The 24,548-nt window shown below is 32.1% G+C and overlaps 7 protein-coding genes across 10 annotated transcripts; 4 read left to right on the top strand and 3 right to left on the bottom strand.

The window, feature by feature from the left end:
- Positions 1–244: 244 nt before the first annotated feature.
- LOC114162578 (uncharacterized) lies at positions 245–1,206 on the bottom strand. Its single transcript, XM_028046510.2, has 4 exons — positions 1,049–1,206; positions 818–936; positions 630–709; positions 245–516 (listed from the first exon to the last, which is right to left on the bottom strand). The coding sequence occupies exons 1-4, from the start codon at positions 1,098–1,100 to the stop codon at positions 381–383; spliced, it is 387 nt and encodes a 128-aa protein (XP_027902311.1). The 5' UTR covers positions 1,101–1,206; the 3' UTR covers positions 245–380.
- A 3,014-nt stretch (positions 1,207–4,220) lies between these two features.
- Positions 4,221–5,234, bottom strand: LOC114162577 (uncharacterized). Of its 2 annotated transcripts, none has more exons than XM_028046509.2 (4): positions 5,075–5,234; positions 4,846–4,964; positions 4,580–4,726; positions 4,221–4,496 (listed from the first exon to the last, which is right to left on the bottom strand). In XM_028046509.2, the coding sequence occupies exons 1-4, from the start codon at positions 5,124–5,126 to the stop codon at positions 4,464–4,466; spliced, it is 351 nt and encodes a 116-aa protein (XP_027902310.1). In that variant the 5' UTR covers positions 5,127–5,234; the 3' UTR covers positions 4,221–4,463. The 2 variants fall into 2 exon arrangements, with proteins under 2 accessions (XP_027902310.1, XP_027902309.1); XM_028046508.2 differs by having other exon boundaries at positions 4,599–4,726.
- A 300-nt stretch (positions 5,235–5,534) lies between these two features.
- On the bottom strand, positions 5,535–6,793 carry LOC114196210 (uncharacterized). Its single transcript, XM_028086776.2, has one exon. The coding sequence runs from the start codon at positions 6,791–6,793 to the stop codon at positions 5,792–5,794; it is 1,002 nt and encodes a 333-aa protein (XP_027942577.1). The 3' UTR covers positions 5,535–5,791.
- LOC114196209 (Cystathionine beta-synthase (CBS) family protein) lies at positions 6,661–8,772 on the top strand. Of its 2 annotated transcripts, XM_028086775.2 has the most exons (6): positions 6,661–6,801; positions 7,475–7,748; positions 7,835–7,913; positions 8,054–8,127; positions 8,217–8,277; positions 8,542–8,772. In XM_028086775.2, the coding sequence occupies exons 2-6, from the start codon at positions 7,488–7,490 to the stop codon at positions 8,682–8,684; spliced, it is 618 nt and encodes a 205-aa protein (XP_027942576.1). In that variant the 5' UTR covers positions 6,661–6,801; positions 7,475–7,487; the 3' UTR covers positions 8,685–8,772. The 2 variants fall into 2 exon arrangements, with proteins under 2 accessions (XP_027942576.1, XP_085523211.1); XM_085667085.1 differs by lacking the exon at positions 6,661–6,801 and having other exon boundaries at positions 7,003–7,748.
- A 2,963-nt stretch (positions 8,773–11,735) lies between these two features.
- On the top strand, positions 11,736–13,192 carry LOC146883993 (uncharacterized). The gene is made up of 2 exons (XM_085666912.1): positions 11,736–12,830; positions 12,938–13,192. Exons 1-2 carry the CDS (start codon positions 11,981–11,983, stop codon positions 12,970–12,972), a joined length of 885 nt encoding a protein of 294 aa, XP_085523038.1. The 5' UTR covers positions 11,736–11,980; the 3' UTR covers positions 12,973–13,192.
- Positions 13,193–20,148: 6,956 nt separating this feature from the next.
- Positions 20,149–21,330, top strand: LOC114196065 (protein RADIALIS-like 1). Its single transcript, XM_028086568.2, has 2 exons — positions 20,149–20,396; positions 21,094–21,330. Exons 1-2 carry the CDS (start codon positions 20,158–20,160, stop codon positions 21,119–21,121), a joined length of 267 nt encoding a protein of 88 aa, XP_027942369.1. The 5' UTR covers positions 20,149–20,157; the 3' UTR covers positions 21,122–21,330.
- Positions 21,331–23,173: 1,843 nt separating this feature from the next.
- LOC114196064 (uncharacterized) lies at positions 23,174–24,482 on the top strand. Of its 2 annotated transcripts, none has more exons than XM_028086565.2 (2): positions 23,174–23,612; positions 23,771–24,482. In XM_028086565.2, the coding sequence occupies exons 1-2, from the start codon at positions 23,314–23,316 to the stop codon at positions 24,297–24,299; spliced, it is 828 nt and encodes a 275-aa protein (XP_027942366.1). In that variant the 5' UTR covers positions 23,174–23,313; the 3' UTR covers positions 24,300–24,482. The 2 variants fall into 2 exon arrangements, with proteins under 2 accessions (XP_027942366.1, XP_027942368.1); XM_028086567.2 differs by having other exon boundaries at positions 23,179–23,612; positions 23,774–24,482.
- Positions 24,483–24,548: the final 66 nt, after the last annotated feature.

Genomic DNA, 24,548 nt, shown 5'->3' with positions numbered 1-24,548 from the left:
ATAATTATTATTATAAACAGTACTATCATAAGAAAATTGAAACTATACGAAGATATAATTAATTTATTACATAATACATTATAAAATTATTGAAATTGCATGCAATTCTTTATATTATTTGAGTTTTATTATAACAATATTAGTTATATTAGTTGAGTAAATATTATAATAACTAGTTGAGTCCGATATATGAGAATATATTATTCCCGTATGGTATATATCCGGCACCAAAGAAAGAAGCCAGTTTTTCCTTAACCACAAAGTAAAACGAAATTGTTTTTCAAACAAACCATATATATACAATTCTTACGACAAAACAGACGGCATTACTCATATTCAATACACAGGTAATTAACATTAACAATTAACAAATATCCATGTCACGCTCTAACTCCATTTGTGGTATTAGTTTTCGATGATCCCAACTTAGCCACATCAAACTGTGAAACATAGTTGTTGGAAGAACCTTCCATCAATGGTGGTTCATTTAGAAATGCCCACCTGCTCTTAGTCCACCTGCACTCACATAATCTAAATTAAAGGGATCCATATAATACTAATTTAAGATACTTCTTTAATTTCATTCAACCTGTTAATGTAATTCTTTTCTAAGATGCAATTTAATTTACCAGCAACTTTTGTTCATAAGCTGCTCCAAACTGTTTTTGTCAACATTCTGAGGATGATCTGAATCGTTGAATGCGTGGGCCTGTCCATTATTCATTACAAACATCAAACTAAATTAAGCTCTTTTTTTTTTTATATATATTTAAATCTCTGACATTTATAAAAATGAATGTTAATTTAGAAGTGAAACCTGAATAGTCTGAGATAATTTGGAAATAGCTTTGAGGTGTTCTAACTCTGTCTCCTTCTTCGCTGTCCAGAAAGCATTAATTTCTTCTTTGGTGAGCGATCGATTCCTCTCTATTAATGCTGAAACAGTTAAAAATAAGAACCCTAGTTAGCAAGCACGTGCTTTAATCATCATCTCACGTGCATAACATAGTACTAGGATGTATCTATATATAGTACTTATTCTTAGTACCTGATTGAGGATCCAAGGTTGGAGAGTCCCATCCTGCCATAAGAGAACCCATTGTTGTAGCTGAATTTCTTAACAAAATCTTAAGTTTCGAAATGGATATGAAGAAAGTTGTATAAGGTATGTTATATATATATAAGTGGTGGTTTAGTGTAAGTGACAAAGCTCCTACTTGTTTATCTTATCTATTGCCAGGTTTTTTATTTGTGATGACTATTGCCAATGTGTCATCCAAGAGTGTTGGTTAAGTGATAACGATTATGAAAACCAGCTTCTTCCGTATGAACACAAAAATCACACACGCTTATAATTTTAACGTAAATTAAAATATTCACACTAGTTTCGGACAGCACACAGACTATACAAAACAAAGCCGCCGCAGTTTTTTGTTTTTCAAAATATTAGTTGCTTCTGATTTCTGTAGTTAGATATTCTGAGTTAATTTACCTCACCATGGTTCAAGTTATTCGATTGAAAAATTATTAACTTTTATTATCAGCAAAGGAGTTGGGCTCACTTAAATCATAAATTATGTGGATTTTGGGTTATGTTCACTTAACTCAACCTGTAATTCACTTATCTTTAAAAAAAAATATTTTTTATCTTTAAATCGAAAAAAATAATCTTAATTTTATTGTATTTATTTATATTTCTTACTAGATAAATACGTGAATCCTGAAAATTTTAATATTAAAAAAAATTGTTTTCACAAATTTTAATAATTAAAACTTTTTTTTTTCTAGTTTTATATGTAATTAGTCGCTTTGACAATATTTATTTCTTCGATCTTACAAATAAATAAATATATATATATATATATATATATATATATATATATATATATTTCAAATTTTATTAAATTTATTTGATTAAAAAAATTAAATTTGTACATTCTAAAATTATAATTAAATTAGATAAAAAATTTGAAAAAGACTCATCTCAACAAAAAAACATGTTTAACTCTTGGTCTTTTAAAATGATTTTTTTTTTCAGATAAATAAGTATACCGATTTTTTTTTATATGAAAAAGGTATGACAAATTTATTAACTTTTTTTTTTCAAAAAATTGTTTTAAAATTCTATAAAAAAAATTAAAAATTACATTTATCTTGTATAATGTTTTTTGGGTTAATTATGTTTTTGGTCCCTCAAGTTTCAGTGAATTTTGGAATTAGTCCCTCATCAAAACTTTATATCAATTTAGTCCTTCATCTTTCAAAATGCGTGAATTTAGTCCTTTTAACAAAATTTTTGTTAAGTTTATCTAACATTTCAAGCACATTTCATGATAGTATTTAAGTTAACATTGAAGCAAAAATGTGTCAAATAGTGTAAATAATTTAAATACTATCATGAAATGTACTTGAAACGTCAGATAAACTTAAACAAAAGTTGATTAAAAGGACTAAATTCACGCATTTTGAAAGATGAATGACTAAATTGGTCAAAAGTTTTGATCAGGGACTAATTCCAAATTTTGCTGAAACTTGAGGGACCAAAAACATATTTAACCCTAAATTTAATTCAAATAGGAATTGAATTGAATAAATTTGACTAAAATATAAACTTATTTAAATAAAACATAACCAGTCATGAGATAAACCATGTTACATCATGTAAATCGTGCCAAGATGTACACTCTAACATTATCTATCTAAACGGCACAATAAAAAAACGAAATTGAATATAATTTAATAAATCAATAACCAAATTAAACGAAAAAAAAAACAAATTAAATAAAAATGAACTAAAAGAGGGACTAAAATAATATTTAAATCAAAATATTAAAAGTGTCTTTCTTTCTTTATAATCTAAATTTGGTTAAAATGACTAAATTCACGTATTTTGAAAGATGAAGGACTAAATTGATCAAAAGTTTTAATGAGGGACTAATTCCAAATTTCGCTGAAACTTGAGGGACCAAAAACATATTTTACCCATATTTTTTTAATGACCTTCAAACTCAATTTATCTTTTAAATAGATCCTATTTTCTTTCTATTTTAAATAAAGTGTCATTCAATCTCTTATTTATTTGACACGTTAACAAAAAGTCAACTAAAATAAATTTGCAAGGATTAAAGCTAAATTTTGATAATACAATTTAAACATATTTTTATAAGCAAGCAAATTAAAGAATTTAATTATTATATTTTAACATATATAAAAAGTTATACTTTCATAACTTATCATATAAAAATATAAATAATTTAAGTTTTGTGTGAATGTTGTTTAATACAAAAAATGAAATATATTCATACATTTATCTATGATTATATTTACACATTTTAATATAAATGTAGATTTAAATAAAACAATTACTATAAGTGTTATTATTTTAATAAAAACATTATTTTCAAAGTAGAAAAAGGTTTTAATCAATTTTTCACATTAAATTTACGAAAGAAGATGCTAACCATTATTCTGATTAATGAATAATAAATATGTTTTGGTATCATCATTTTTACATTGAAAGATGAAATAATTAAATACAGTAATTAAAATAGTATAAATACACATAATAAATTTTATAAAGACAAAAATACTCTTTTAAATTTTTAAATTTTTAAACAATAATATACTCTTACAAAACAAGAACTTTAAAATTTTTAAGGTTTCTATTAAAAAGGAAAAAGATTCAATTAAATCTCAAATTGACACTTTAATTGTTTTTTTTGTAACATTTTTAGATGTTTAAAACTAATTTTTGTTATTGATTTTTCTGTTAATTTATACTTTCTTATTTTATTTTATTTTTTAATTTTTAAATGTTTAACACTATATTTGTTGTTAATTTTTCTGTTAATTTAACTTTTTTTATATTTAATTATATTTAATTTTTAATAATATTAAAATATAATTATTTTATTATTTAATTAGTTTTTAAATTTTTATTTGTAAATATTAAATAAAATATTAAATATATATATATATATATATATATATATATATATATAAGATTTATAAGTATTTTTGTCTTTTAAAAATAATAAAATTATATTAAAAATTATTAAGTCAGATTTTATTTAATATTATATTTATCAATATACTTTTATCGAATGATCTTGTATATTAGTGTTCCAAAAAGTTTGGTGAGCAAGCCGCTAAGAAAATCATAAAGGAGTTAATCATTTTAAGCAAGATGAAAAGGTACACAAATAAACTCTCAAACACACTTAACCAGAAAGTGAAACCATTTAAATATTCTCTTTCAGATAAACCAAAACACAGTTCTTATGGAAAATTATAAGTGTGACAAAACAGATACACATGTGTAGACACCAACTATATGTACATCATAACTGAAGCAAGATCATGAAGCACTAATTTCATTTCCGGTTTTAAATTTTGTTGATCTCACGTTAGCTACGTGAAACTGTGAAGCATAGTTGTTGGAAGAAGCTTCAATCACTGGCGGTTCATTCAGAAATGCCGAGCTGCTCTTGGTCCACCTGCACGCACACCACCCATTTGAAAAATGGTATTACTTTCCACACAATTAATATAACTTATAATTCACCAATTGGGCAATTACCACAGGTAACATAATATACCAGCAATTTTTCTTCACAAACTTCTTCAAACTTTTCTCATCAACATCCATGTTCAAGGGCTTCTTTATGCGGTTCAAGGCCACGGTACTTGACATACCAGAATTCTCTGAATCATCGAATTTGTGGGTCTGTGCAGTATCCATTGGTAAACAAAGAAATATATTAGTAGTTTTTTTGTTGTTGTTACATTCAATTTGTGACACGTGTAGAAAAGGGAAAATTGGAGTGGTGAATTTAAAAGTCAAACCTGAATAGTTCCAGATAATTCAGAAATAGCCCGAATGTGTTCTGACTCGGTCTTCTCTTTTGTTTTCCAGTAAGCATCAATTTGTTCTTTTGTGAGTGATCGATTCCTCTCAATTGAAGCTGCAATGGTAGAAAATATAAGCCTCTTTAAAAATCACAAGGCACAAAAAGGTAATGCTAAAGTGCATAACTTGGTAGGTATTAGTATAGTATTGATTAATTATCGGTACCTGATTCAGGATCTAAGGTTGGAGAGTTCCATCCTGCCATAAGAGAACCCATTGTTGTTGCTGAATTTCTTTCTTTATTGTAATAAACACGAAGCTCTATAATCTATATATATAAGTGCTGATAATGAGGAAACTCCAGCTTGTTTCTCTGTTTTGTAGTTATCTCTGGGCAAGTTTTTATTTGTGATAATGCCTACAAATGAGACAGTGTGAGAATGATAATGATGAGTATGATCTTACTAAGGACAAACATTACCGCTTGTAGTTTGGACATGAAAAATAAAAAATGAATATACTAGGTCTTAGTTTCGTGCAGCACACAGACTTTTGAAAGGCGGCGAGTGTTTTTTCACTCCTAGATTTTCAGCACAGGCTTTAGATACCTCATTATCAATTTCTTTGGACATGTTTTTCTCTTTTTAATTTCCAGTGATTAAAAGCACACTTTCTGCAGTTTGGCAGGATAATCTATTGACAATTTGAAAGATTTTTCAATCAAACGACACATTCATTGTGTTTTCTTACTGGAGCTGAATATTTTTATTGACAATTAACACAAAAACAAATTGTTAACGGCTCAATGAACGGTCATTGCGAGTTACCCCAATAAACAAATATACAATTAAAAATCACAGCACAAATAACGCGTGTTATAGACACGAAATTCCAACACAAAAATCTTGGAACGGTACCACGTAAACAAGACTCTGTTTTTTCTTATCCCATTGCAGAGTCCTTATCATTTGAATTGTCCCCACATCTAAACTTACAACCATGGCGGCGAGGTTTGTGAGGGTTATCAGGTTCGGAGTCACTCGGTTCAAGAAAAAGTCCCCTCAGACATCTTCTTCGAACCACGGGCCTGTAAGGGACCCTCTCAACCCGGTTTATGCTCATTTCGGCCTTGGGTTTTTCCAAGCACGGTTCTTTCACATCAGGGAGAATAACACGAACACCAGGGTCTCTTCCAGTGATGGTGCCATGGGACATGATCGAATTGTTGATGCTCTGAATGTTACTGTTAACGTATGTCTTACCCGCTTCGTCTTTCTCCGTGGATGTGCTCTTCTTCCCTTCGGGATTGGGCCTAGTTGAGTGAGAACCCGCCACGTGCATTGTCACTCCTCTGTTGTCACCGGCCAGAGTTACCACACTCACCGTTTTGTCGTCCACGTTCAGTGTCGGGTTGAGAGCTGAAATGTCATCATCATCACCATCATCCTTGGCGGGATTTTCCTCGTCGGATAATGATATAGTTGAAACGTTCCTGCTCGTTGGATTTGCTGATGTTGAAGCTGATGCCACGAGCTTCGTGTCTTTCGCGCTAGGAGTCGAGGTGGAAAACATCATCTTTCTCTCTATGGGGTTGGCGTTGGATTTAGGGTGGTGGGGTTCGGTTGGTATTTCCAAAGGGGCGTTGAAATTCTGAGTAGGAGTAGTATCCAACTCAAATTCCTTCGCATTTGGGTTCGAAGGTGTTGGAGTTGATGGTGGCGAATCAATGGTGACAGAAGGTGCTGGTGAGTGTGATGATGGAAGAGAATCCGAGACTTGTTGAGGTTTAGTTTTTGGAGGAGGCCGTGATTGGGTAGAGGCTATTCCAGGAGGACGAAACGGTGGTCGAGATTTTGATTTTCGTTTTGGAGGAGAATGAGATTCAGTGGAAGGACCTGTGATCCAAGGGATCCTAAAACCACATTGCTGGTTTTTTCCTGTCATGGATGTTGGTATGGTTAATATCTGATGGAAGAACAGAATGAGTTTTTTCGTTTCTTTTCACCGGAAATACACACAACTTGTTATATTTTGGCTGATCTTAGAATCGAAAGATTGTTCTAGCTGTGTATATATACTGAACAAGGAATTTATACCTTGGATGCATTGGAGGACTTTTGTTAGAATTTTGGTTTGACTAACCCACTTTTCATTCCCAAACTTTTTCTTACTGATTTCCTTGGAAACTTCTTCATTTGTGCTTTGCTTGAACTCAGAGATTTACGTTTTAATCAAACACATGCAAACCATTCTTATCTTAGTTTGTGCTTTACGTATGCCTCTCACGAAAGAAATCCCAAGCATATTCTTGGCCTCTCAAGCTTCCATTATCATAAACGTGTTAATAAATTGATTTCATTGAGTTTGATCTGGAATATATGGAACTAAGCTTAAAATAATCATCCACGAGTCTGTAAAGTTGGACAAAAGAATGAGAAAAACGTGATCCAATGGGGTTGGCAATTCCACGTTTAAGCAACTACAAAGTTCCTTTCTTCGTATTCTCCTTTAAGAAAAGAATTCAAAATGCAAGATACAAGAAACTGTTGTGGTTATATGAAATACCAGAGATGATAATAGCTCCGTATACATTAGCCAGAACTAACTTTTGTTTTGATTGAACAGAAGTAAACAACAAATGCTGGGGGTGTGTAGGATACTGCGACTTCGCCAAAATCCTCTTAGGGGCGCAATATTTCAACAATTTCAAGGAAATGCAATCTCTAACCTAAACAAAAAAAGTTCAAATTTTGGATGTGTTACGTCCTCTCCACGCACACAACAGAAGGGATTGGAGAATGTAACAGTGTCAGAGGTTCTAATGACAAAAGGTGAAGAGAATATCGGTTCCTGGCTTTGGTGTCGAACCGATGATGCTGTCATTAATGCAATGAAAAACGTAAGATAGTTCAATTTGCTCAATAAAGATTCACTCTAATTACTTTCATAAGAATGCTTCTTCACTAACATTGTACAAGGATTCAGATGGCTGATAATAACATTGGATCATTGGTTGTACTAAAGCCACAGGGGCAGCACATAGCAGGGATTGTCACAGAAAGAGGTACATGATGTTCCTTCCAACACCTTTTAATACCCTTTTGTTTGTATAGAAAATTCATTACCATTTCAAACAAAAATTAGAACTTTTGTTACTATGAGCTAAATTGAACCGTTTTGTTGAATGCATGCATGAACAACAAGACTGCTTGAAGAAAATAGTTGCACAAGGAAGATCTCCATTATACACACAAGTTGGTCAAATAATGACTGATGAGGTTATTCTATGCTCTCTCATTTTCAATGCATTTGATATCATATTCTTGCATTTTTTCTTGTGAATGATGACGAGGGTACTCGTGAACAGAATAACCTGATAACTGTGACTTCTGGCACCAACATTCTTCAAGCAATGAAAATTATGACAGGTAAGTGTTCCTTCTTCTGATATTTGTCAGAGAGATTAAGGGATAAAAGGTAAATATTTTTAGGAATCCAACGGTAGTAAAAAATAGAAAGTAGAGCATTATATAAGAATAAATAAGAATAAAGATTCATATATTTATTGTTTTAAGGTTTTGGATTGAGAGTGATGTCAATATCTTATATGATGATTAGGCTTATGTGTCATTGATGTTGTATGTCTTCGATAATAGAACTGCTATCTCGTCCTAACAAATATTTGCTTGCAGAGAATCGCATTCGGCATGTTCCAGTTATAGATGGGAAAATAGTTGGTATGATTTCCATTGTAGATGTGGTGCGAGCGGTGATGGAGCAGCAAAGTGGAGAATTGAAGCGACTCAATGACTACATCAGAGGAGAATACTATTAGCAGAAGAATTCAACCATGTATACCAAATTCATGCATCAAAATGTAATACACCTTTATATTTCATAATGAATGGAGTTTGATTTCTTTACCACTTTGTAGAACATCACTGTACCAAATCCAGATTAACGCCTGGTTATTTCCAGATTTGGAAACTTAAGAAATGAAGAAACAGAAAGAAAATTCAAAAAAAAACACAACATTCCTATGTTGAAAAGAACATTAGCAAGTTCTTTGATTCGTACAGAATAGTTTTTTCTAGTAAAGAAGGAAAAAGTAGTTTCAAAGTTTGATATAATAAAAATAATAAATAATAAGATGACTAATATATAATTATAAAAATTGATTAACTTATTACTTTCTCGTAGAAAACAGAAAATTCCAAAGTTTTTTTTTTAATTCTATGTTGTTTAATTTTGCTTTCCGGGTTCTACCAGAAAACAAGTGAGAATTAAATTACAATAACAGGAGGCGAAAATAAATAAAATCTTTGAAAAGATATATTCTGTGTTGTACTGAAGAATATAAATATAGATAAAGATTCTAAAACTAGAAGCGTCTAAAAGATGAAGACTTGAGATGGCCTTTGAGCATGGGGCAGTATCCCCCAAACTGCAGGACTCATTCCCAAAAGGAAACACTGGGAATCCACAGATTCTCTGAGTGAGCCACACTATTCATGCATTACATACTTTTTTTTTTTTTTTTTTTAAATAGTTATTACTATAGACAATGGCTGAAGTATGAAGGGACAGGGAGCCGCGGCTCCCCAACCATTTTTATTTTATTTTATTTACTATATATTTAAAAAATAATATTTATAAATTATTATTTTATTTATATTATTTTATTTTATTTTATTTTATTTTATATATATTTTTAAAAATATATTTATATATTACTACTTTATTTATATATTATTACTTTATTTATATATTATTATTTTATTTAAATTAATTTAGTTTGAAATTTTTTTTAAAAATTTAAAAATCACGTTTTTTTTTATTATAATTTCTTATACTTTTTTATTTGGTTTCTCTCTTATGTGCCTTCATCTTTTTCTCCCGTTTTATTTTCCTCTCAATTTTTACCATCAATTCCTTATTATTTTCAAAATCAAATTGCACTACCACAAAATTGAAGAGTTAAGAAATATTTTGGACTGAACAATTTCTTCTTTTGAGTACATTCATCTTTTCCTTTTTATTTTTGAAGCAATATGTTTCTCTCTTGTATGTGACTTTTCTACGCTCTAAGCATGTATGTGTTAGAGGTCATAAAATCATGCTTTAATTGTTGATCAAACTCTTCTTTGTGTAGATAGAACTATTTTAAGCTTTGAAATTGTGTAAGGGGAGAACAAGATTAGGAATTACTCTAAGGTAAGGGAAATTAATCATTTAGAAGTTATTAGTTTTCTTAAAATATTGAGTCTTGCTTTTAAGATTTAATTTGAAGTATTTATAACTTTATCTTTTTATAAATAGGTGAGAGGTGAAAAATTTATATTAGAAAAATTATGATAAGAGTAAAAGAATTGATTCTTTTTTCAAGAGGAAGGCTTGTGATGAAAATGAAAAAAATGCATCTACCTCATCCAAAATTGAGAAACTTCACGAGAATCTAAATATTGAAGAATTGATCAACAATGCAAGAGTTATGTACATGTTTGGCAACAACAAAAAAGTCTGAAGTTTACTACTTGATAAATATATTACTTTGTCTTATCATGACTCTTCCAGTTTCTACAACTACAACTGAAAGATCTTTTTCTGCAATGAAAATAATCAAGAACAAGTTGAGAAATAAGATGGAGGTTGAATTTTTAGCAAGCACTTGTTAGAATTAATTGACGAATTAATTCTATTAGTGACTCATTTGAAATATTATGATGGGCCCAATTGTGAATTAATAAAATATAAAGACTTATTGGTTATTATTATGGGAAGTGATAATAAAATAAAGATAAAGATAAAATAAAAACCAACTTGATGGACGTTGGTTTATAAAAGGAATTGGGGTTCTGTCTCTGGCCATAAGGTTCTTTTCACTGTAACCCATCAAGTACGTGTGAGAAGAGAAAGAAAGGCAAAGAGATAGATTGGGAAACGGTGGTTGAAGAGCACACAAGATTATAAATTGAAGAACGCATATTCACAGGATCTCTCATGGATCAAGGTTAGTGCTCTATTATGATTTATCGTGTGAGAATTATAAATCTTAAAGATCCTTAATTAAGTTTTACATGTGGTATCAGAGCATATGTTGTAGGATTTATGATTCTCCTTTTATGATGTTCGTTTCCAATTTTTATGAACCCTAATTAAAGTTTGAAGGGTTATTTAAGTTTTCCGCTGCTTTACAATTGAATGTGAATGGCATGGTTGGAAACGAGAATTGATTCTCGCTTGGAATTTACTGTAATGGTGTTTTGTTTTTAATTGGCAATTGAATGGATGTGTAAAAATAAAACAAAACCGTTCCTGTGCACGTAAACGCAAATGGCATTGAATGCAAGTTAAAACAAAATTGTTACTGTGTGAACATTGAACATGGCATTGAAAGTTTTTTTAAAAAAAAAAAAAAAACGTACCTGTAAACGTGAGTTTGAAATGGGGTAGTGAATGGAATAAAAACTGCCCATATCTGAAACGTGCGTAGGGAAAATAGGTATGTTTTGAGTGGTTTACGTTACAAATAAATTAATATTAATTATTTATAAAAATAAAATAATTAATATTTATAAGACATTATTTATGTAATATAAAGTTTAATTTGTAATAATATTTATGTTTGTTATTGTTAAATTAAAATTAATGAAGATGCTATATAAAGTTTATAGCAATTAAATGTTTATTTATTTATTTATTTGAAATCAAGTATGATAAATTTTGTTAGTCACCAAAGTGGCCAAAATTTTAAAGTTTATATAATTTCAAATTATTAATGTTTTTTATTTTAATTACCCATAGTATGGATGCTAAATTATGAATAATTAAATTTATGGGTTAATTAAAATTCATTAATTATAAGAAATTTAAGGATCGCCCAAAGGTTGATTAATTGTTCTCATAATTAATGAACATGATTGTAGATAATTTTGTATGCGTCACTAGTTTTATTTATATACCCAAAGGTAGTAGGTGATTCTAGTTGATGCATATTTTAATTATCAATAATGTTATAATGTGATTAGCATCATTATGTTTATGTTTGTGTATTAGTGGATCTCCCAAAGGAGAACATTAGTATGCATAGAATGATTGTTTATATCTGAATCTGTTTTTACGTTTAGTTTTATGACTCAAAGCATTAATGTTAGGCATGTGTTAATTGCAGTCTCTGTTCCGGTATCTTTACACGCGCTTGCTTCGTCTGTTCCAGTCTTTAATGGGTTGAATTTCCCTGACTGGAGTGAGCAAGTCCAATTTCACTTAGGTGTGTTGGATCTTGATCTAGCTCTTCTAGTTGAAAAGCCGGCTGCTATCACGGATGCTAGTAGCAATGAAGAGAAAGCCCATTACAAAGCCTGGGTAAGATCAAACAGACTTAGCTTAATGTTTATGAGAATGAGCATAGCAAGTAATATAAAGTCAGCTCTTCCCAAAACTGATGACGCAAAAGAATTTATGAAATTTGTGGAAGAGCGCTCCCAAACTGCTGATAAGTCTCTCGCTGGGACACTGATGAGTACGTTGACCACTATGAAGTTTGACAGTTCGCGTACTATGCATGAGCATGTGATCGAGATGACAAATATCGCAGCAAGACTTAAGTCTTTAGGAATGGCAGTGGATGAAGGTTTTCTCGTGCAGTTCATTCTGAACTCATTACCGTCTGAGTATGGTCCGTTCCAGATGAACTACAACACCATGAATGACAAGTGGAATGTGCATGAATTGCACAGTATGCTAGTTCAGGAGGAGACCCGACTGAAGAACTTAGGAAGCCACTCTATTCAATATGTGAAGAATCAAGGAGCTGTTGGAAAGAAAGTTGCTAAGAAACATGGAAAGGGTAAAGGACCACTAAAGATTGACGAGTCCTCAACTAAAATCCAGAAGAAAAATGACAAATGTCATTTCTGCGGGAAGTCTGGACATTTCCAGAAGGACTGCATAAAGCGTAAGGCTTGGTTCGAAAAGAAAGGTGAGCATAATGCTTATGTATGTTTTGAATCAAACTTAACTGAAGTTCCCCATAATACGTGGTGGATTGATTCTGGATGTACGACTCATGTTTCTAATGTGATGCAGGGATTTCTTACAACCCGAACCATAAACCCAAATGAGAAGTTTGTCTTCATGGGCAATAAAGAGAAAGTTCCAGTGGAAGCGGTCGGGACTTATCGTCTAATCCTCGACACTGGATATCACTTAGACCTTATGGATACTTTTTATGTACCTAGTATCACTAGGAATTTAATTTCTTTGTCTAAGCTTGATATTGCTGGATATTCTTTTAAGTTTGGGAATGGTTGTTTCAGTTTGTTTAAGCGTACTTTTATGATTGGATCTAGTACACTTTATGATGGTTTATATAAATTGAATTTGGATAATTTATATGTTGAAACTCTTATGACTTTGCATCACAATGTTGGCACTAAACGTAGTTTAGTGGATGAACGATCTGCTTTCTTGTGGCATAAACGTTTGGGACATATTTCCAAAGAAAGAATGCAAAGATTAGTAAAGAATGAAATTCTTCCGGATTTAGATTTTACTGATCTGAATGTGTGTGTGGATTGTATTAAAGGCAAACAAACTAAACACACAAAGAAAGGAGCCACGAGAAGCACTCAGCTTCTTGAAATCATACACACCGATATATGTGGTCCGTTTGATGTAAATTCTTTCAATAAAGAGAAGTATTTCATCACCTTTATTGATGATTTTTCGCGTTATGGACATGTCTATTTACTGCATGAGAAATCTCAGTCAGTAAATGCCTTGGAAGTTTATATAAATGAAGTGGAAAGGCAATTAGACAGAAAGGTGAAAATCGTAAGGTCTGATAGAGGTGGTGAGTATTATGAAAGATATGATGAAAGTGGACAACACCCTGGTCCGTTTGCTAAGTTCCTTGAGAAACGTGGTATTTGTGCTCAATACACAATGCCAGGCACACCACAACAAAATGGTGTATCAGAAAGGCGTAATCGAACCTTAATGGATATGGTTAGGAGTATGTTAAGTAATTCATGTTTACCCGTATCATTGTGGATGTATGCTTTAAAGACTGCCATGTATTTGTTGAACAGGGTTCCTAGTAAAGCTGTTCAAAAGACTCCTTTTGAGTTATGGACGAATAGGAAACCCAGTTTGAGACACCTGCATGTTTGGGGTTGTCAAGCAGAAGTAAGAATATACAATCCGCAAGAAAAGAAACTGGATGAAAGAACAATCAGTGGATTTTTCATTGGTTATCCAGAAAAATCAAAGGGGTATATGTTTTACTGTCCTACCCATAGTACAAGAATCGTTGAAACTGGAAATGCTCGGTTCATTGAAAATGGCGAAACCAGTGGGAGTGAAGCTTCACGAAATGTAGATTAAGGAAGTTAGAGTACAAATTCCTATAACTAGTACTTCTTTATCAAGAGTTGTTGTTCCACATGTTGTAGAAACTCACAACAATCAAGAAGAACAACAAATTAATGATCCCGAGGTTAATAATGAACCGATAGTAGAACAACCACAAGAAATAATATTAAGAAGATCTCACAGAGATAGAAAGTCTGCTATTTCGAATGACTATGTGGTTTATCTACAAGAGTCAGAAAATGACTTAGGTATTGATAATGATCCAATTTCTTTTTCAGAAGCCATTAATGGTGATAATTCTGATAAGTGGTTAGATGCCATGAAAGATGAGCTTAAATCAATGACACATAATGACGTATGGGACCTTGTGGAATTGCCAGAAGGATGCAAGAGAGTTGGGTGTAAATGGGTCTTTAAGACTAAGCGTGACTCTCAAGACAATATTGAACGTTACAAGGCCCGTCTTGTTGCCAAAGGTTTTACTCAAAAAGATGACATTGACTATAAGGAAACATTTTCGCCTGTTTCTAAGAAAGACTCTTTTAGAATTATCATGGCATTAGTAGCTCATTATGATCTTGAGTTGCATCAAATGGATGTTAAAACTGCTTTTCTGAATGGGGATTTAGAAGAGGATGTTTATATGGACCAACCGGTGGGGTTCGCTGAAGAAGGAAAGGAGCACATGGTGTGTAAACTTAAGAGATCGATATATGGACTTAAACAAGCTTCTCGGCAATGGTATCTTAAGTTCAATGATATTATTGTGTCCTTTGGATTTAAGGAAAACACCGTTGATCGGTGTATATATCTGAAGGTCAGTGGGATTAAGTTTATATTTCTGATTCTGTATGTTGATGATATCTTGCTTGCGACGAATGATCTTGGTCTATTAAGTGAGACTAAGAGGTTTCTCTCTAATAACTTTGAAATGAAAGATATGGGTGAGGCATACTATGTGATAAGAATAGAAATATTCCGTGACAGATCACAAGGATTGTTAGGTTTGTCTCAGAATGCATATATTAATAAAGTTTTAGAGAGATTCAGAATGGATAAATGTTCAGCATCTCCTGTTCCAATACAGAAAGGAGACATGTTTAGTCTCATGCAATGTCCAAAGAATGATTTGGAACGGAAACAGATGGAAAATATCCCTTATGCATCTGTTGTTGGGAGTTTGATGTATGCTCAAACCTGTACGAGGCCAGATATTAGCTTTGCAGTTGGTATGCTTGGTAGATACCAAAGTAATCCAGGTCTGGAGCATTGGAAAGCTGCAAAGAAAGTTTTAAGATACCTACAAGGAACAAAGAATCACATGCTTACTTATAGAAAATCTGATCACCTTGAGGTGATAGGTTATACAGATTCAGACTTTGCCGGCTGTGTGGATACAAGAAAGTCTACATTTGGTTATGTGTATCTTTTAGCCGGAGGAGCGATTTCATGGAAAAGTGTGAAGCAGTCTGTCATTGCTGCATCCACCATGGAAGCTGAATTTGTGGCATGCTTTGAGGCCACAGTTCAAGCTAATTGGTTGCGGAACTTTATTTCAGGACTTGGAGTAGTCGACAGTATTTCCAAGCCGCTGAAAATTTATTGTGATAATTCCGCAGCAGTCTTCTTTTCTAAAAACGACAAGTATTCTAAAGGTGCTAAACATATGGAATTGAAATACTTTGCCGTTAAAGAAGAAGTTCAGAAACGTAAAGTGTCAATAGAACATATTAGCACAGATCTTATGATTGCTGACCCTTTAACAAAAGGGTTACCGCCCAAATTGTATGCTGGTCATGTAAAGAATATGGGCATTATGTCTACTAGTGAATGTTAATGTTTTGAATGTTTATGTGACACTTTGAGCTCCCTAATGTATAAATTTCTGAAATCTGTGTTTTCTTCTTTATGTTTATGCATGCAAATTATGATGAAAAAAAAAATTATGTTATGTTACTGTTTTGTAAAATGACATTATGTTTGAACCCATTATGGACTTCTCGTTTTTAAGGTCATATTAAGGAGAAAGGGATGATATAGTAGTACATGGAAGGGATCATGTCGATCAAATGATGTGTGACCGCCATGACTCTTATTATGTCTGTATCTTTAATTATGAATAATGATGGAACCAATTTATGCAAAGTCTTTTATTGCGCATTATGTTTATGTATTAAATCACATAATGTTATGACATCATATGAGTCAAGTGGGAGAATGTTAGAATTAATTGACGAATTAATTCTATTAGTGACTCATTTGAAATATTATGATGGGCCCAATTGTGATTTAATAAAATATAAAGACTTATTGGTTATTATTATGGGAAGTGATAATAAAATAAAGATAAAGATCAAATAAAAACCAACTTGATGGATGTTGGTTTATAAAAGGAATTGGGGTTCTGTCTCTGGCCATAAGGTTCTTTTCACTGTAACCCATCAAGTACGTGTGAGAAGAGAAAGAAAGGCAAAGAGATAGATTGGGAAACGGTGGTTGAAGAGCACACAAGATTATAAATTGAAGAACGCATATTCACAGGATCTCTCATGGATCAAGGTTAGTGCTCTATTATGATTTATCGTGTGAGAATTATAAATCTTAAAGATCCTTAATTAAGTTTTACAGCACTATGATAATCTATATTGAAAGGGATATTGCAACTAGTTTCAGCTCTGATTCAATTATTGAAGATTTTAAGTCATTGAAAGAGCGTAAAGGAACCCTCTGAATAAAGGTAACTTTTGTTTTTTTTATATATTATTATTGATGATAAACTTTATGTTACTCTTTCATATATATTATTGTTATATTGTTTAGATTATATTGTCATGAGTGTTTATTTTGAATAAAAAAATGATGTAAAGAAATTAACTTTTTTTAATTAAAAAAATAATTTATATATAACAAATATAATTTAACCCCTTAGAATTTTTGGTCAAGTTTCGCCACTGATTATATACAACTGTCTTCAATTAAATAGATATAAATTTTTAAATCAGCAATGCCTTAAATTAGTTTCATCCTAACAGCATGATAATAAGGGTACGAAATGTGATCAGAAGAAATGAGTTGAAAATTGAATCCGTTGCATTAAGAAAAAGAAAGTGAGAAATGACGAAATTAAAAAAATGTTGTCAGTAATTTCATCTATTTGATAAAATGAACAAAAAAATGTAGGTTAAATTATAAATTTAAAAATAAGCAATTTTTTTATTAAAATAAAATGTCATACTTTTTCAATACACTCTAGTCTGTTAATTTTCTTCATAAATTGTTTATCAAATAATTTAAATTATGTGGACTGCGGTTTTGTTTTTGCATTTCTGCACTGTGATCCAATCTCAAAAATACAAACAAATTCATTATCTCTCTTTCTCCTTCTATTGTATAAGTGAGTGAAAAAAATTAGATAGAAGAAACAATAAAGTCAACTCTAATATTTTATTTATTTTTTACTTTTGGAAGAATTAATTTTCATGCTAGTTTTTTAATAAGTGATAACGTTTTGAGTTATTGCCTGATAAATTGATTAATTAATAGTGAAAAATCAAGTTTAGTATGCACGAATTGTATTTAAGAAGTCCAAAACTAACTATATTTAACTTCATGCAAAATTTTCAGTTTTCCATTGCTAACAAAATTTATGATCACCCCTAGTATTAGATAAAATGAGACTTTTCCCGAGATATTTGAATTCATATTTTTTTGTTTTTAAAGATAAAAAAAATCAATACATGTTTTAAGTTGGTAAAAACGACTTTGAAAATCCTACATAAGTGAAAAAAAAAAGAAATAAAAGTTAAGACGTTTTCAATATATTTTTTTTATAATGAGAAAAATGTAGAGAATTCATTTTACTAAAAATGTTTTTTTTAAAAAATTCTAAAATTCGAATATCTTCTCCCAACTAGGGCCATTGACTTGTCGTTTATGGGCCTTTGATTTCTCATTACTCATGATGGCTCCACCATCTGACTAACATGTAGCCGAACACTCTTTTTTCCAACAGCAGATTTTTTTTTATTAATTTTAAATTTTTGAATAACTTTAAATAGTGGATTAAAAAAAGCAAATAGTAAGAGAGCAATTTCATCAAGTTTTAAATATAACAAAAAAGTGTTGGGCCACGTGATCTTACCCCTAATACAAAGTTTTATTTTAAAATAAAAAGTTTAGCCGAGGTTTAATTTTTTTTAGTAGGTGTAACGTTAACTTGGTTTAAAATATTTCTGTTCCCTCTTTTTTAACTTTTTGTATCTTTTTTTTCATCTAAAAAGTGTTTCGGTATTTTATTTCTCAAATTTCAATTATTGTTAATTTTCGAATACTAATTGATTTTATTTTAGAGTACGATTTTGAATTATTTTTTATTGATTCAAGATCTGTATTTTTTTCCCCATTAAATATACCTATATACAAAACTGTGAAACCTAGCTCAAACAAAAAAAAAAAAAAAAATCAAAGAAGACCACATAAAAACTGAAAAAAGAAAAATTCAAACCTTAAGCATATTACAAGAATTTGTATAAACTAGAATCAGTAGTGTTAATTGCCACATGATGTGGCTACGAACCCATTTTTTTTTGCAAAGAAAACTTACATATTTACGTAAAAAATACTATTTGCATCAGCTAATTACTACTCAATTACAACGGAAAATGTAATATAATCAATTACAGATAAATAAATATCTTAAAATATACAATTATAATCTCTTAAAATATTTTATCTCTTTTATTACAATAATAAATAATTAAAATAATGATATAAAAAGAGATAAATTATTAATTTAGAATCATAAATATTGACTTTGTACAATAAAAAATCACAATTTTAACAAAAAAAACTAAATTTAGTTAATTTTATTTAAACTCAGCTAATAGTTAAAATAAATGAATACATACTTAATATTTAAAAATGAAATGTATTAATATTTTTTATACTAAACTAATTATTTATTTTCCAAAAAATAATAAATAAAAATATTAATAATCAACTATATTGAATCTGTTTCTGTTTCTACTCATGGTTACAATTTGCATAGTGAAATTCTGGCACCGAACCAATGACTCCACATACAACACAAGTAAGGGTGAGAACAGAAAGGAGCACATGTTCTGGAACTGGAAAACAGAGCAATATAAATAAATCCCAGTAATGGCATTGACAGAGCCAAACGCAAATCACTGTCCAAAACTGAGCAATCTTTCACCTCTCAGGCACGCAAACTTCATCCAACAAGTAATCACCGACTGCAGAAAAAGTAACCCTAGTTAAACCCACAGAATCAACAAGTAAGTTTCCATTCCAATTCTTTTATCTAATGGTAGTTATGTGAAGTAATTGATGAGGCTCTGAAGCAATGCAATGGTGATTTGAAATGAAAAATATATTAATGGGTGATGGAGAAAGTATATTACCCGTCACAAGTTGCAAAATAAGTGACAGGATTATTATTCTGTATCCATCTTAGAAAGAAGAAGAAGAATATCTTAGCCTTACATATTGTTAGGGAATATATATATCTGTATTGCAGTGGGAATTGGTATCTAATCCCACCGCCACCACCACCAGCCTGTAAAAATCTGAACAAATGAGATTACAATACTGAGTCCAACATCAAATGAAAAGGTCACGTACATAGACTCATATCATAGGTTTATAACCCTTAAGGGATCAAATCCAAATGAAATGGACTTGGGAAAGGGTACCTGACCCCGCTTCACATACCCTTCTCAAGGGAATCATATCTTGTTGAATCCCTAAAAAGTATTCGCCAACTTGCACATCACTTCATTCACTCTCCCTTATTTAACCACCCACTCCAACACACTCACCTACACACACTCTTGCTATCTTCTGATAACTCTTTTTCTGTTCTCTTCTTGCTTCACTCTCTGTAACACATTCAGATACACGGTACTCGATTCATGGGTTGGACACGAGAAGAGAATAGACGTTTTGAGGATGCTCTTGCTGTTCATGGCCCTGACGACCCAAATCGGTGGCAACATGTGGCCAACGCTGTCGGGGGAAAATCCGTAGAAGAGGTGAAAATGCACTATGAGATTCTCCAGGAAGATGTCATTCGAATTGAGCGTGACCAGATTCCACTACCCAGGTACAGAGGTGCCGGCATCAATGGAAGACAAATTGACAATGAACAAAGGTAACAATGTCTTGTATTTCACTTCTTTTCTTAAGAAGATTTCATAGTAGTACGTGTTTGCAAACTTTATCTTACAATACCACTCTCGTTAGAATGTGCGTTATGTTATTTCTTTCATTTTTTGTGTTATCCTCTATTATTCCTCACTTGTATTAGAGGAGGAAATAACTCTTGTTGCAAATACCAAAAATCGTTGAGAGGTTTGAGGAAATTTCATGAGGAGGAAATCACCCTTTGCATCTGCATTGCCAATTTCGTTAGTCTTTCTGTTTCAAAATAGTTCTCACATCTCATGTTTTGGAGCTTCTGATTACAATGATCAGAATGTCCTGAGAAATTGTAACAGCAACCCAAGAAACGGTGATTTTTTATAATATTGTTAAAAGCAGAGAGCACGTGAAATTTGATCCATCAAGTTTCATGTCACATGCACCTGAGATCTATTGGTTTGGATAATGTCCTTGGTGAGGCTAGTAATATAATAATTATCAACATGTCGATATGGTATTGGGTAATAATCATTGATTCATGCATCGACGTTTATCTTCACCCTCGGGGATATTAGCACCCTCCTTAAATCACCTGTAATCATTGGGTGTAGTTTTTTGGCACATGCAGTTGTCTACTTATTTATGCAGACCTTAAAAGGCTGAATTTGTTCTTACTCTGAATATAAGCTTATTGTTTTGTTCACCAGGCGAATGAGGAATCTGACTCTCCGATGAAGCAAGCACTTAAGCACTGTGGAGTTGCAAGTTTCCACGAAGGCATGTGCAATTTATGTTGGTGTGCTCACTTGCTGTGTGTTTCTGTTCCCGTCATATTCACCCAATTGTAATTTGTAAGAAATATCATGCGATATGTAACTTTTCTGGATATTAAAAACTGTATGTAGTGACAAGTTTGAATGGCTAGACACCTGTTAATCATTTAATTTTACTCTTTCAGCTACATGTCAAAATCTCAAACATAAACACAATACTAACTGGATACGTCTAGAACAAAGACTAATTTTCTAACGGAGTTGGAATTTAATATGGTTGAAGGTAAAAAGACTGATACGACAGATAGTTTTACAAACAGTAAAATTGCAGTGGAACATTTTATTTAAAACAAGAGACACAGTAATATTAACAATATTTTACTGATACTAATTAAAGCTTGATCTATATCAAGCACACAAGTGAATCAACTCGATTTTGATGTAAATGGTATTCTACGTTAACCGTAACATATGGTTGTTTTGTTTTGACAATTTATATATATAGAGGTAATTTTTAAGTTTTAAGACTATAAAGTACTGTGTTTTAGAAGGATAAAAAATACTTCTATTAAAAATGTTGTACAAACCTATGTAAGGTATTTTATAGTACTGTGTAATGTGAGTATTTTTTATTTATTTTTTTTGTATATGGGTTAGCACATATGCACAGAATACTTACATGCTGTCTGGCTTCTGCCTTAATTAATTTTCACTTTTACCCATATATGTATCTCGATTTATCATCAACGATTACTTGTAAAAGAAAAATATTTTATAAGGAGTCGAGTAGAGAGACCTCATAGACCAATGTGAATGAGACAAAGAAGAAAGGTGTTATATCAATCAGATCTTACGTGAAACATTTTCGTGTTCGAAATTAACTATTGAAAGTACACTAATAAAGCTTATATTAACTGTATATTATTCTTTTAAGGACACATCCACAAGAATTTCCAACTGACAGCCCCAACCTTTATATTTCATTCAACCTATACACGACGATTAAGTACAATATTCCTTGATAGAATATAATTTTTCACAAATGCTAAAAGAAAACACCAAACATATTTAATTTCGAGAATAATGCAAACACGGGTGGGGCATCAATCTTTTTGGCGAGCCCAAATAAAATTTAATATTTGAGCATTAAGGTGGGAAAAAAATCATATACAAAAGCACACACAGTGCATGGTTTGCACACCAATAAGGTTACCGCAGATAGCAAAAGCAATAATAACGCATAAAAAAAATTACTGCGATAATGGGACAATAAAACAGAAGAATAAGTTTATATATATATATAAACTCTCTCCCTCTCTCCCACAATTCTAAGCGAAAGAAAATTTATGAATAATAATACTTTGACACACTTAATATTTATTTGAAAACACATTTTAAAGATAGAAAAATAGTCATAAAAAGTTAGTTTGTATTTGTAAAAAAATAATGAAAGATAATGTCAAATGAATTTAAAAAATGTTTGTGTGTGGAAGTATCATTATTCAAAATTTATCCCCAATAACTATGATAGGAATTATTTTCTATTATCCATTACGTAGCGACATGTTTAAAATTTATATAGGTAATACATATCTTATTAAAATAAATGTTTAAATATGATTAGAGAGCCATACTTATAATATTCATAAGAATGTGGTCCATTTGATGCAGTCACAGAGTGAAGTATATGACACATGTAATTGGGAGAATATATTTGGCTAAGAAATAAAAAAGCTGTCTTTCCAAAATAGAAAAGCTCCTAAGAAAGGACGTGTAACTCAGAATAGGTAAACATATTTGACAAATTATGAAATTCAATATTACGGACAGCGAAGAAAAAAAATAGGACGTGGCTATTCTTAAGAAGAAAAAAAATGGAGAGCGAGGAAAAAGCAGCAGCGAAGGGGTTGTGGCAACAGCAGCGTAGAGAAACTAAAATAAAAGAAAACGGAAAATGAAAATTTCTAAAGATAAGAAACGAGAACGGGAAAATCGGGGTCGTGAGAAAAAGAGCAGGGCTAAAATGGGTTGTGGCAGTGTATATAAAAGAGCGGATTGTAATGAACAAAGTTGCATATCGTTGCCACCCTTGGTTCACTAATTGCCAAGGCGTTTCTGCAATCCTTGACTCCAGGGTAAAGGAATAAGGGGAAAATGGCGAAGATATCATTAGTTTTGGTGTTTTCGGTGGTGTTGGCTCTGCCATTCGTTTTGGGCCAGGAAGATGATTGGAAGAATCTATTGGATCAGGGAGGCCTCTCCCAAGACGCATTGGACCAGGCCCAGCAAGCTATTGGTGGGGGCACCACCCAGGATGCTGTCAGTGATTACTTCGGTTCAGCCCTAAGTGGCGCCTCCTCTGGCTCTGGCTCTGGCTCTTCTTCTTCCTCTTCCTACGATGACGCCGATGAAGGCCAAGGAACATCCTTGGCCGACTTTTTAGACACCGACAGGTAAGAAATCATAATCACTTCAACTTTTTTCATTCTCCAAATTTTCTACCACGAATTTCTTTAGCATTACAAAAATTAAATAATCAGTGAATATATTTTTGAAATTGTGGTTAATTTGAAACTAATTTTGTGCGGTTAACTACTGTTTTGGGGAAAAGTAGTGCAAGTGCAAGCCACGAAACGGAAATTTCACCCGCGGGATCGATGTCAGAAACGGAAATTTCACCCGCGGGATCAATGGCAGAAACGGAAATTTCACCCGCGGGATCAATGGCAGAAACGGACATTTCACCCGCGGGATCAATGGCAGATTCACCAGTTGGAGCACCAGATGCTTTACCTGAAGATGAAGATGAAGACGAGGACGAGGACGATGAAGATGAGGACGAGGATATTTCTCCCGCAGGTGCACCGGAAGGTTCTTTCTCACCTGCAGAGGCACCGGTAGAGTCAGACGATGAAGCATCTACCGAAGCACCAACGACTGCGCCAGCGGAAGCACCAACAAGAACACCCGAATTCGATGATGATTCTGAGGAAGGTGAAGGGGCACCGACAAGTGCACCAACAAGTGCACCTACGGGGGAACCAGACAGTGATGATGAAGAGTTTGAAGATTCAGACTCTTCTTCTTCACCGAGCAATGCTCCCGCACAGGCACCTAAAGGGGAACCATTAGACGAGTGATAAGAAAAGAATGTTATTGAGATGAACAATTATATACATTTCCTTGCCAACTGAGACAGTGTATAGTGGAAGGGTGATATCTGTGTTGAGAATTGATTTGGAGTGTGACATAACAACACCTACGCCCTTCAACGAATGTGCCCACACTTCATCCTCATTGAACATGACTTTTCTTGTTGAGCATATATATATACCTAATTTCTATCAGGTGGAGAACAATATAAAATGAAGTGAATCAAAGTTATTGAA

Source organism: Vigna unguiculata, chromosome 9 (assembly GCF_037176805.1).
Source record: "Vigna unguiculata cultivar grain cowpea cultivar isolate G323 ecotype 2 chromosome 9, ASM3717680v1, whole genome shotgun sequence".
NCBI lineage: Eukaryota > Viridiplantae > Streptophyta > Magnoliopsida > Fabales > Fabaceae > Vigna > Vigna unguiculata.
This window is presented reverse-complemented; position numbering and strand designations above follow the sequence as displayed.